At 39.9% G+C, this 14027-nt stretch overlaps 1 protein-coding gene across 1 annotated transcript; it reads right to left on the reverse strand.

The window, feature by feature from the left end:
• Nucleotides 1–225: 225 nt before the first annotated feature.
• On the reverse strand, nucleotides 226–13658 carry DAZL (deleted in azoospermia like). The gene is made up of 12 exons (XM_066549814.1): nucleotides 13636–13658; nucleotides 13379–13517; nucleotides 11719–11853; nucleotides 11306–11397; nucleotides 9939–9990; nucleotides 5687–5753; nucleotides 5227–5360; nucleotides 3856–3936; nucleotides 3025–3081; nucleotides 1850–1951; nucleotides 1002–1100; nucleotides 226–279 (listed from the first exon to the last, which is right to left on the reverse strand). The coding sequence occupies exons 1-12, from the start codon at nucleotides 13656–13658 to the stop codon at nucleotides 226–228; spliced, it is 1035 nt and encodes a 344-aa protein (XP_066405911.1).
• Nucleotides 13659–14027: the final 369 nt, after the last annotated feature.

A 14027-nucleotide genomic window follows, 5' to 3' on the forward strand; every position in this document is an offset into this window, starting at 1 on the left:
AGTCAGTTCTCAGGGGAAGCACACAAACAGTAACACTGAAGTTTGACAACTCTTACAACTTTGAACTTTAAACAACTCAAGCAACAACAACAGTATCAAAACACGTAGAACAGGAGTACAAACATAACTTGAAGTAACTTTTGAGAAATGTTACATTCCGTATTGCTAAATTGAACTGTAGTACCATCTAGTTAATTAATTTAGATACTTTGAAGTCTCTGTTGATCAAATGGCTTTGTGTACTGTCTTTCCTTTTCTGAAGTGGTATGTCTTACCCTCCTGGGATGGGATAGAAGAGAGGACAAGAAAAAAATTCAATTAATCAGAATAAGGGAACCAAAGTATCATGAAAACTATCTCCAGACACCCTGTACTCTATTCGCCCCCTCCAAAACTGACAAAACTTGCTTCTGCATTCCTGTTTCAGAGTACACCTGTCTAGTTCACATATCTGTTGTTTTACAAAAAGGAAGCAAGGTCTTAGAAATTAATAACCTGGAATTACATGGCTTGGAATGTAATCAGAGATTGCAAATCTACAAAGACGGAACACATACAGCAAAACAAAAACAACCAGCTTACCAACCTGGACTATGATTTATTGGTTAAAGCAGAGACAAAGCATAACTAGCCACCATCCACAGTAGCTATTTCACTGTACAGACTATCAAGGTTTAAACCCAGCATCCTCTGTCCAAACTAGTCTTTCAGCCATGTCACTGAGAAATGACTAGCCAAACTTATGCTCTAATTGTTCATTAGTTGACTGTTCAGCAATTTTTTATGCTGTCCTGATTAAACCCACTGAATCCAATTTCAGCACTTCTTTCCATCATGAAACAACAGAGAGCCAAACCCACACATCTCACAGCATGTACAAGGAAGAAAAAATTCAAGTGGCATCCACAGATTTGAATTTCTTCATCTTTACAGTATCCTGTAGGTGAACACATTGAAGGTCACCTATGTTTCAGGGATATAATTTCACTTTCACTACATACCTTTACATTGCTGTCTTGTGATACAAAGTCATTTGTCAGCTGGTTCTCAGGATTAGACAGACAGGATAGTACTGTTTGCATGCCCCTGTCCACGGACTTCTGAAATACAGTTATAGGTGCATATATAGTTATAGGTTATTTTCTTAGTTAAAGCATTACTAGCTAGCAATGTCAGGGTGTCACAGGGTTAACTTGGAAATCAGGATTCCTCAACTGCCTTGTGTTCCCTGAGATACTTGTAATTTTTTTGTCCCCCCCCAATCTTCTAAAATTACAAACTCATTATCTCCATTCAGTGTTACAGCATAACAATTCTGATCAATGACATGCCAGTTCTCTTGTGGATGAGGCTGACAGCAGAGAAATGAAATATCTCCCTTAGAAAACTGAATTCAAAGCCAACTGTTCACTAAATTGGAGCCATCTTCCACAAAACAGTAAGAAAAATAGACTTATTTTAAGCTTCAAATATCTGAGTTGGTAATTTTCATCCTAAGCTTCAACCTAAGACAGCAGGGAGTGCTATTGAATCTGCTTTTTTAGTACCTGTAATTTCCACATATTAGGCAAAGTCTTGTCAGTAGACTTGATCAGGTAGTACATACACTTTATCCAGCCCTCAGCACTGCAAACAAGCACTAACAGTTTCAAGGAAACGTGAGACTTCTGAAGTTGTACACAGAAATCAGATACATGGGACTTAACAAGAGGCTGAAAGGAGCAACTATAACCCTGATTTCTAGGATATCTGTCCAAGGCCCTTGACAAAGCTACATAACCCTCACATGCAAATTTCTGGGCATGGCATTTATGATAAAGAATATTAAAAGTTTTGAGAAAACAGTTACCTTCTGTGGGCTGCTAGGCAACTGCATGGGCTCTGGAACAGCACATTCCATCTGTATAAATCCTGGATCCTCAGAGCCATGATAGTTCACTGAAGTATACACCTATAGAGTTTTAAGTATTACAATGTTTCAGTAACACTGGAAAAACACGCAGTTATGGCGTCACCTCATCTATCCATAAACTGTACCAAGTTTAATCTTCACAGTTTTGTTAAGTTTCAAGAGTAGGGGAAATATTGTGTCATGACCTGTATTACTAAGACAGTTAAGAATGATACTTAAAGTTGCTTAACTGAGATAGTTCTAGAACACTTGTCTGCTCCTACAATCAAGCTTGTAGCATTTAACAACTAAACCCCCATGCACACTTACTCTAAAAACATTTTGGCCTGCTACCATTGAATTGTAAAGTGATACATTATGGCTGTATAATGTATCTACATTCATGCATGTTATTAAAAAAAACTATTTCAAGCCAATAGTGTAATCAATAGTTCAATGACTTCTGACAGCTTTCAGGAAGAGAATACCATTCACGAGAAAATTACTTACTACAGCTTTTAAACACTTAATCAAAACTGTAGTCAATAAATACACCTAAATATTCAAAAATACCCAGAGGGCAAGTTTAAATTCTGACATTGTAAACATTGTAAACAAATAGAGGGGTTTTTTTCTTTTTTCTCACAGGCATTACCCGCTTTAAGTCACAGAAAGCAAGAATTTTTTTCAGAGGCCAGCAGCACCATCTACAGTTTGTAGTAGTCTGAGAAAATTTTTAAAACATATTGGAAGGAGCTAAAAAATTCATCAGTATTTGCAAAGAACATGGAGACTTTTTAAACTTAAAAAAATTGTACATCAGGTCAACTTACTTTTCCTTCAACTTTTCCTGAAAAACCAACTCCTTTTTACTTAGAATTCCAGAGTTCTGTAACTAGAACATGTAGTTCTGGTGTCAAAAACAGGCAGATCTCTTCCACCAGGTAACTCAAAAAAGCACTACATCAGTAGAAATTCTGAACGACTACATAGAATCTTATCAGCAATTACAGATTTTGGTAGACCAGATTACACAGATCCAGACAAGAGACTTTTTTTTTTCAAGTACCAAGCTGTAAAAACAATGTGCTAATTAAGAAGACAGTTTCAGAAGTCTAACTTTGTAGACTTACCGGAGTTGGAGGCATTACATAATTTCTTGGCTCCCCAGCAAGCCACTGTGGTTGAGCCTTAAACAAAAATTAGACAAGAACCACCTTTTACTCATTAATTTCCAACATAGACAAGTAACTGCTCTGTATGAGACATTGTTTATAGCATTTCATGTCTGGATTATTAACAAAACAATTAATTAATATAGTCTTACATCCAGCAAGATACCTTACTTTATTCAACTATTGCCTTCTCACTCCAAGTTAAAGAAAAAAATTAAAATATTTCTAAATATTAGGAAAATAAGGGAAACCAAATACCTACATTGAAAACAGATCTCAAGCCTCTAGCTGCTTCCAGTTACTCCTAGTTTAGCATCAGTAACAGGACTTAGCCACCCACTTCATTTGTGAGTTCAAACCCCACTATGAGCTAAGCACTTTCTCTGACATTTTCATAGTGCAAGAGCACATCCCCACCCATATACATCAAACGTGGTATCATCTGATAAGACTCTGATTCCAAGTTCCTAACATCCTACACTACAGCAGCATGTACAAATGCAAAGCTCCCTCCCACAAGTACTAATTCACGTACTTTTTTCTAATTTCAAAGTTGTTTTATCACAGTATAATTAAGAAAATAGTAATGAAACTATAAAAAGAAAAGAGTATGCTAATTTACTCAACAGCTTTCATCACTATTTTGTTTTTGCTTTGGTAGCTGTGAAGAACTGAAGGAAGATAGATTCCAAAGAATGAGAAGCACAAAGATCAGACTCCAGTTAACACTTCATTCCAGCTTAGTCAGGTATCCAACAGCCTTTCTGCTTCTAGTAAAACTTGACATACCTGATAGTTGTAAGCAGGTTGATATCCTATGGGAACTTGCTGCTTTAGCACTACAGCTGGTGATGAACTGTATGGATAGGGCTGCAAAGAAAGTTTTTTTTTAAAAAAAAATCCTGCAAGTTTGAAGCAAGATACAAATACGATATTTGTAGAGGTATTAGCCAGGAGCACACTTTTAGAAGTTACACTGTTATTTCAATTCCTGTGCAGACTAGACTCACTTTTTAAAAGCAACCCTTAGATTTCCCACAGGGCTTGCTTCAGTACTTCAGGCACTAATAACATTTATAAAGTGAGATTCAAACTCTCATAAATCTAAAAATCCCACTTCCACTTGTAACTGATCTTTTATGTAATTTCAGAAGTGCAAGTCATGCCATAAACTTTGAGAAGTAGATCTGAAGCAGACTGACATCCATGAAATAATGGAGTACAATCTGAAGGATCAGTTTCTAGGAGAAAAGGAAGCTAAGTACTCAAATTAAGATGATTTCCAAGTATTTCTTTCCTGAAAGTATTCTGACACTGTGAACATGGAACTTTCCCAGATTCTTCAGGGAATAGTTAAAGGCACATTCCAGCCTTTAAGAGAATTAATGCTCTTAAATTAATAAACTGAAGAGAATCATCAAGAACACTATAATCAAGCTCTCTGCCTTGCAAGAAAGTATTTCTGCAAGTTCGTTCTTCCTCTTTGTTTAAGATATACAAGACAGGGTCAGACTGTAGTCAGTACTGCCCCATCATACAGTAATGCAGTAAGAGAGCCTGATCTGGTTCACTCACACAGCACAGGACTCATATCCAAGCCAGAAGCACTGTACTCACACCTCAGAATGAATGCTCATCTGCAATACTGTTCTGGGCACAGCTATTAACAGCTGATGCTGGAACACAGTGCTCTTATAACACAACAGCAGTTTAAAACCAAGGATATGTTTGGCTAGGAGAAAAGTACCTGAGATAACTTCTTATCCCACTCTTAGTCTACAAAAATACATTTTAAATTTCATCATTTATTCTGAAGCAGGACAGCAACACATTAAATATCTGGATACATTTCACTTATGAACTGCATCTGTGATAGGCAGTAATAACTCAATCTTCCCTCCACTTTCAACAGCTCTCATTCTTAAAGGGTACCTCCTTTTTGTTTTATAATGAGTTAACATCACTGAATCAAATTTTCAAGGTTGCTGGCATTCCTTTGAAATGGTTTGAAGTTGGGTCCTCCTTACTGGGGAAAGCTATATGATAACAGGTGGGTAAAATCAGATTGAAATCTCAATACATACTCCAAAAGTCATATGTGCTTGCACCTTCAAAAAATATTTAATTATGATTCAAAACCAGTGTCAGGAGCAGACCTACCTGAACATAGGGTGTTACTGGGTTCATGACAGCTGGAGGCTGCACGTATGTCTCCATACCCTGATTACCCCACACGCTCTGGAACTGTGGTGGAGGAGGACCAAGAACTATTTGTCTGGGATGCACGCAGGAATCTTGTTTTGAAACAGATAAAAAAAGTATTAAGACATTACAACATGTATTTCATCAGGAATCTGAAGTCAAGCTGGAAAAAATCTTAAAGGTTTTGAGTCACAAATTTAACTCAATATGAACTATATTGTATTGTGCTACCAACCTCCCTCTTATTAAAACAACACCATATAAGTGAGGTCACAGAAGTCAGAACCCAGGTTTAACTGAAATATACATACTGCATCAGATAAAAAGTATTTGCAAGGATAATTATGTATAATTAAGAAAAAAATCTTGTTATATTATAATACCTGCAATATGAACAAATTTACTTAGATATACTTACTTAAGTTTTGTTGTTTTCTGATTGCTGGCCCCAGTTTCAGCTTTTTACCATGGAAGTTGATTTGTGACTGAAAGACAGGTTATTCTCTGTTAGCTGGGAATCAGCAAGGTGAGAGGTTTGTAGGATTTTAAAGAGACTGGGCTCTGCTTCTACATCACAGTACATCAACTCTTAAAGGCTCAACAGCCTCCAGTCTCCTGTCTCAACACCATGCGCCTTTTACCTCAATTGTCCTGCAGTGCCCTCAGCTCAGCTGCCTACTCACCAGTCCTCCAAAATTATGTATCACTGGCCCTAATAGTAACATGCACTACTATAATTTGCAACTATGTATCACTGACTGTCAGCCCTGCTGCTTTACACACACAGGCCTTAACTATTCCTGTCTCGGTGAGAGTACTATTGGAAAGTGACCACAGTCTCAGGTTTCTAGTGAAAGATTTTTGGTTTAGCCCCATTAGCACAATTTTAGTACCAAGCAATAAAGTCAGTGTTGGATGCAGACAGTCTGTCTAGATTCTCTATCACATGCAACTCTACAGAAATGCCTGCTTCAGAAGAAAATACATGGTTTTGAAATTTTCTCCCATTTCTGCTAAAAAAGTGCTTTGAACAGGCAACAGCAACTGTATTGTTGCCTGTAAAATAAGAAGAAATACAATGATCACAAAAATCTTGCTCATTCTAATTTCTATCAGCATGAGAAGATGATTCAACAGACATATGAGGGTGAAAAAAGGTGCAATAACCTAGTTATTGCACCAAATAGACAAATTTGACAGGTGGACTTTTTTTGTTTTATTTTTCTCAGGGAAAAGTGTCTTGGGTGATTTTGGGTATTTTAAAATTAATTCTGGAATCCTGTTGTGCCCAAAATCATGCAACTACCTTTTCCACCTCAACAATGAGAGGTCCTAGGAGACAGGCCTCCCAACTTAAAGAAAGACAACTTTCCAATCTGAACTGCAAACAGATTGATGCTGGACCAGAGTGCAGTTACAGACCTAAGCAGAAGAAAAACACTGTCAGGCTGAACAAGGCTACAAGGGTTGTTGAACAGGCAGATGAACACAGGCACCAAGAGCAATTTTAGTTAGAGGCTCTATCATGCTTATTTACAGAAAACACTGACCACTCAGTGCAGATAAGGCTTTAAGTGATTTAGTGCAGTAACCTTTGCATACAATTTGAGCTCTACAACACCCATGTTAATTTCTTCCTTTCTTTAATCCCCTCCAAAAGACAACAGGTTCTACCTGAACGTTCTTCCTGAGATGGCAGGTATTTGTACTGCCTGCAGACCTGAAATGTGCACTGAAAAGAAAACCCACAATATACCTCTGGGTCTTCCAAGACGTCTTCTCTGGTATACAAACTCAGATCAGTAAGTACTATATTAAGAGAGGAACACTGCAGGCTCCAGTTTTGGAGCACACACAGAAAATCAGTGCTCTGCATGGCTCAAATGTCAACGCTACTCAAGAGGTCTCCACAGAAATTGTTACCTCAGAGCAAGCATTCCACACCGATGTAGCATAATAAATGTAATACATAGTAAAAAGAAAAAGGTGTTCTCAGATGAAGTCTGTTGCTCAGTGCAGCAGTCGCTGTATATTTTTGTCATCATACCACATCAAGTAACAGCAAGCTTTTAAAATCTTTTGGTGAGTATCAAGGATGTCCTGCTGTGGTTTCATTACTCTCCACTTTATTCAAACATATTCTCTTCCCACTTACAGAGCTGGATGGCCAGTAAACACATCTGCACATCACAAAACACTACATTTGTGCCTGGCACATCTATCTGGATTTGTCTTTCTGATCTACTTCCCTGTCTAAGAGCTTCAGAAGCAAATGAGAGACTGTTCATCCTCCAGAGACACAGGAGTTTTCTGAGGCAAAGACTTTAAAGAGGCAAGTATTTCAATACATGTTATTCTCACAGTCACTGTATTCAGGCTGGGAAGAAAGAGGGAAAATAAAAAGCTTTGTCAGTGGTTTGTGACCTGCCCAAGTCTATCAGAACCAAGTACCTGATCTGGTTATAAGCACTGAGATTTAAAATTTCTCCAATACCAAACTCCAAAGATCAGAACTGTCTATAAGAGTTCTACCCCTTCATCTCCTGTGTTTGCTACAGGAAAGCTATATGGTGACCACGTTGTGGTTTAACGCGGTTTGTTTTTTAGTTAAGCAAAAAGGACCTTGGCAGCTTTCTTCAGACCTGATAAAACCAATCAGCTGGCTAGTTTTCAATACTGACACCCTGTTAAACCACTTAAAAAAAGCTGAACATGCCTCTGTGAAACCACACTTAAAAATGAACAAAGCCTGGGAAAAACTCTCTTGTGTCCATCCTTTGAACGCTGGCTGGACCAGGCCTGGCCCCGCTCTGCCGCACAGCCAGGCTGGTGGAGATTCTGTGGCTGGAGTTCCAGCCACAGCCTGGCCCTGCTCTGGCTGTGAGCTGCTGAGCCATCCTGCTGGCAGCAGCTAAGAACAAAGGCAGCAGCTAAGAACAAAGGCAGCCCTGCAGCTGGATTGAGCACGGCATTGCAGCCACGCAGCCAGAGCGGCCGCTGCCCAGCAGAGATCCCATGACCACCTGCAGGCCTGGTCTCCTGGTCTCTTTTACATGGCAGGAGAGGCTCCTCTCCCTAAATAAACTGAAGAAAAGATTATTTTAGAAGTGGAAAACTGACTGAAAATACCACATTTGTCTCTTAGCATTGTCAGTAGGAAAAGACAGAAGACTTGGGGGTAGGAAAAGTGTTAAGAAGGTTTATTCTGATTTCTGTTTTGTTTTTAGTCCTGTTAAAGAAGTTTTCTTTACACCCTTTAAAGTTTTGAGCCTGCTTTGCTCTCCTCCTAATCCTTATCTCACAGCAGAAAATTAGTAAATAATTCTAGTGGATGCACTGGTGTTTGGCCAGCACTTAGACCCACTACACACAGGAACAGCCACAGGACAATCTAGGAGGCTTAAAAAATACTTGCACTCCAGGTAGCATCCAAATGCACAAATATTGCAAGAGAAATATTTCAACTACTGAGACATAAATAAAAAAATTAATACTGTCTTCCATGATACTGTTACTCCCATGCCCTAGGAACCCAAAATGTTACTGTATTTCATCTATCTGTGCCCAAAACTGTTACTCTCTACTAAGACCCTGGAGAGCCAGAAAACACAACCATGGGGCAGAGTGGGGCAAGTGCCCCAGCCTTTTCAAAGTTCAAGCAGAGACAGCATTCTCTCTTGCCTCATGGTCTTTGCTCAAGGCAGATGCTCTGCTCTGGGTTTTTCTCCCCCTCTTTTGATACTCTCCTGCATCTTGGACTGGCTCAAGGTGAATCCCACGACTGCCTGTCTCCATCCAGCACAGAGCAGCCCTGCAGAAGTGAAGGCAGGGCTACCCCAGCCCAGCTGCCTGGCCTTGCCTGGCTGCCAAGGAAGGCAAATCCCTCCTGTGAGTTCTAGCCCTTGACCAAGTACCAGCTGCTGAAGAGTGCCAGCTGCATTCATCAATGAAGAGGTAAGAAGGGGGAGGGTTGTCACCATTCTCCCCTTGGCTTTGGAACTACAAGGTTGGTCAGCTGCAGAGGCCACTATTTTGGGGAGGTGTCACCCCAACATTTCAAGCTCCTCTTTGGTCCCTGGGAGTCCAGGAGATTTCAGCAACTTTGTAACTAGTGACTATTAGTGTTATTTTTTTGCCCCTTGCTACTTCCTTCTTTATTAGTAAACTGTTATTTTTTCACTTATATCTATCCATATTTGTTTCTCCTTATTGGTGGAAAGGGATTGGTTAATCTAAAGGAGAGATGACTCATTTTAGAGCATCCCACTTTAATTATCTTAGACCAAGACATCCCAATAACTAAATGTCTACATTTCTGCCATAAGCAAAAGGGGTCTATGACAATCATCCACTACCAAAAGCAAGCAGCCAAACACTTCAAGGCTTTAAAGCACATAAATAAATGACAGCAATCAGAAACAAAATTACATTAGATGTTTGACCACACCAGGCTAAAAACTAACCTGCTGAAAACTAATCTTGCTTCTTATTTAAGCACATACATAAAGATTTGACCACCAGTACACATTTTAGAAAGTTTACCTTTTGGGCAGCCCTAGACTTTTTGTGTCCTAACTTACTCTACAGGGTACATAACTTGGCTTCCACAAACTTGTCTCTAACCTTCATACCTCAACTTCTTAGAGTCATTTGGACAAAGTTGAGCTTACCTCAACTATCTTTTGAACATCCACATTGTCCAGGAAAGACACAAATCCATACCTAAAAAGGAAGAACAGACTATTCAGTAATTGGTATAATTTGATTATAAGCCAAATTATTTGAAACAAGACCAGTTAACAACATGCCAGGTACGTTATATATTGCACATCCAAATTATCAACTAGGACATTAATTTATGATTGAGGCCAGATGCAAGAAACTAAATGCCAGATTTTAGAATAACATGAAGTAAGGCCTATTTTTCCATTTTAACTACTCAAAATGAGTACAGCTATTAATATTAGCAACTCAGAAAGTTAAAAATTTAAATAAGATCTGACTTATCTTTAAATTTTGCATTTACTACAGAGGTCTGGATGAAAGCAGGCATTATAGGAACAGTAACGCCAGTGGGAGGGAAGCAATTCTTGAAGAGGTTTTTCAGTTTATTTCACTGCATTCCTAGTTTATCTGGTCTACACAATTAAGATAATTTCAGAGCTTTTAGTAACAATTGTGTCCCATTAATGGAATAAGTCAAATGATTATCAATACTTATAATATACACTAACTGCACAGCAGGGTTCACTTTGCAGACTAGGAAGGGATATGAGAAAATTAATTTTATTTCCAGCTCTTCCATTGCTATATATGCTGAAAAAAGATGTGACACTGTAGGAGCTAAGCATAGAATCTAAGAAAAACTCTCTCTGGAAGAACTTCAAGAGGATACTGTCTCCTTCTCATCAGGAGGAACAGCCTCAAAACTGGGATGGCCTCCCCAGAACTCAACAGGGTAAGGTCCTTCATCTTCTTATTTAAGGGTTTCACCATGGTAATCCAGAACTCCTCAATATATTCAAAGGGAATTTCCTTGTTTCAACTTTGTTCACATACTTAGTCTTCACCCAAAAAAAGGTTGGGCTGTTTTACTCTAGAACTTACTCACAAGTGTCAGGAGAGGGCAGAGTCATTGCCCTGAATAAGCCATCTTAATTCTCCTCATCATCCTGAACTGTCCCCTGATTTTTAACTACTCTAGCCAGCAGAAGAGTCCTACAAAAGAATTGGCTGTGTAAGCATCACACGAGTCAGGCTTTGTTTTCAATGATTGAGTGACAGTGAGCTTCTTTTCCCTGAACAGAGAGGTTGAAGTAAAAAAATTAATGCTATTCTTTGTAAGATTGTACAGATTTAGTTTGGGGCAGTATAGATTTACTGGTTTCACAGTCTTAACTCACCATAACAGAAGACTGCAGCTAGTATTAAGGCTTAAGTACGTCAAGTGTGTTGCTAAGCATCTGCTCATATCACCTATTATAGAATGCTGTCCACATAAGCAGCAACTTAAAACAACTACTCATATTCTACCCACCCCTTCGAAACACCAGTCCTGTCAGTGATGACCTTCACCTCCTTCACAGTACCATATTGTTCAAAGACACTCCGAATTTCTGCTTCATTCATCTAAAAGAAAACAAGGTCTTAAACATCTTCATAAACATTCAACTGCTTAGAACTGATTTAAAGCAGGCAGTACCATTTTTTAAACCCATTTTCCACTACCATAAGAACTAAAAGTTTGTTTTGGAAGACATGTTCCAGAATTCTCCCATGACATTTCAATATCTTCTAGATTGGCAAATGCACACACAAAGAAAAAAAAAAAAAAAACAACCCCACCACCACAAAAAAAATTTAAAAATCCACACTAAAACAGGAGCAAAATTTCCACTTATTCTTCACTGATGTACCCTATACCCATTTTAAACAAAAGTGTATACATACCCTTATGTCAATTCCACCAACAAAGACTGTGTTGGGCATGATTTTTCCTTCTGGTAAAACATAGCCCTGACTGACTGTTGCTGAATAGGCACTGCCATCTGTGGTGCTTGAACGCTGGGCCTCCACATGTGCTGCCTAAAAAATTTAAACAGAAATATTTATTTTAGTCAATTAGATTACATTTGAAGATACCAGAATGCCTGCATCTTCCTATAGATATAGCAGGTGACAAGGAATTTCAATAGCACAAATGGACCATTCATTGGTTCCAACACTTCTCAGTTCAAATGAAACTGGCTCTATAAAATCTGGGAGGAAGATTAACATGAAGTGAGCAGTTTTTCACCCACCTGGTATTCTGCTTTTATTTGGCTGCATACCCAGCTAAAGGGCATTTGAACTGAAATCTGAGATGGCAACTCCTCAAGCTGACCTAACTGCTGCTTCTACTTCTTTCTTTCTGGATGTGTCAGTGAACCAAGCTAGAAGTGGTATTCACTTTGCTGTGCAAGTTCTCTGGCAGCCCTAAAACAGGAAACGGCTCTCAGGAGAGGAGCCCAGCAAGTGCCAGAACCAGCTGAAGGAAGCTGGTAACCACAGACACTGCTGGTAACCACAGATGCTGCTGGTACACCTGTCACACACGGCCTTGGCCACCATGGAAGTGCAGTGCTAGTGTCTCACACTAATAATGCAGAATTTCAAAGAAAATAACTTATTTAACACTCTCACACATTATGTACCTGAAAGAAAGAATAAACAGACTACTTAGGCATTCTAGCAAGCTGGGCAACACGAAAAATAAGATTTATTGATACATGTATTTCCTAGAACTTGAAAAGGAGATCAAAAATGCAGTGGTAAAAGTCTCCTAGAACAAAAAGAAAGAAAATCTCCCTCCAAAGCTACTTTTCAAGTCCTCAGTATGATGATGGAAAACGCTTGCCAATGCAAAAAAATTACTGTCTTATCTAAACCCAAATAATTTTGTCAACATAGCACTACACAAATGACTGTTCTACATAGACGATGCACAAAGACCTCACACTGCTGCTGAATCAGGGTCCAAAGCCTAAATCACTCAAAGTTCTGAAGTGGGAAATCTGCCCATGATACTGGAACTACAGCATCAGCTGAAGTGACTCACCCCTTTAAAATTACTCTAAAAGAAGTCTAATTTGTCTATCTCATAAAGTAGCTCTGAAATCAAATTTCCAGACGCCACGAATATTGGGGTTTATTCAGTTTTTCAGCTTATCAGAATTAACAGGCGGTTTTTTTCTTCTCTCGTCAAAATATAAGATTAATCTGTTTGCTCTCTATTATTGAAGTTTAAACTGATGAGCAGAAGCATGAAGCTTAAAATTGATGAGGGGAAACTGGTATAACAGTAGTCGGGAGACTAGTTAAGAATTTTGGCAAAAGAAAAGGACGATTGTTGGGTTACGTGGAGGAAATACCTATCTACCCGCCCACGTGTGTTACAAACATCACTCAGTTTTACGCTCATCCAGGAGAGAAAAACGTTCACTTATTTTTGGCCACACAAGCCCCTGATTTTTCAGGCTTCTCCCTGGCCTCAGCACATTTTTCGTTTAAAGTAAGCATTAGTCTTTTTTTTTTTTTTTTTTAGTTGAAACATTTAAACCCCGTGACCCACGTCCCGCCGCGCGGACACTGAGCACAGTCTCCATGACAGCGCGGGTGCCTGAGGGAAGAAGGCGGCTGGCGCCGCAGCCTCCCCGCTGGGCACTAAGTGGAGCCCTCGGCCCAGCACTACACGGTAGGCACAACCTCTCCTGTATAAAAAAAAAATAAATTAAAAAAAAACAAAACAAAACAAAAAAAAGCGCCCCACTACCTTACTCGTATAGTGTTTGAAGCCTCAGCGCTACAGTCGCAAATCACGTTTCTCACATAGAACAAACAGCAAGCAACATGCCGGTGCGGGCCGAGGAACCCGCGGCACTCCGAGCGACGCCGGGCCTCTGCTCCGGCAGGGGGAGACGTAGGACCTCGGCCAGGCGAGGCGCCGCTCGTGGTGCCGCCGCCATTTTACCTCACACCTCAGCTGCCCAGCGCCGACGGGGCGTGGGCAGGAGGGTTTGGCGCCACAGGACAATGAAAGCTATTCACAAGCCCCAGACAAAGGGTCCTGCCGGAGCCTACGCGCAGCGGGTACACTGCCACGGGCAGGCGGCGGGGCGCCCGCCCAACCGTGCGGGACGGCGCTAAAATAGCGCCGTCACAAAATGGCCGCTTGAGGGTGTGAAGCGTGTTCCGACGCCAAGCCTCCCCCCCCAACACAC

This window comes from Molothrus aeneus, chromosome 1 (assembly GCF_037042795.1).
Source record: "Molothrus aeneus isolate 106 chromosome 1, BPBGC_Maene_1.0, whole genome shotgun sequence".
NCBI classification, from domain to species: domain Eukaryota; kingdom Metazoa; phylum Chordata; class Aves; order Passeriformes; family Icteridae; genus Molothrus; species Molothrus aeneus.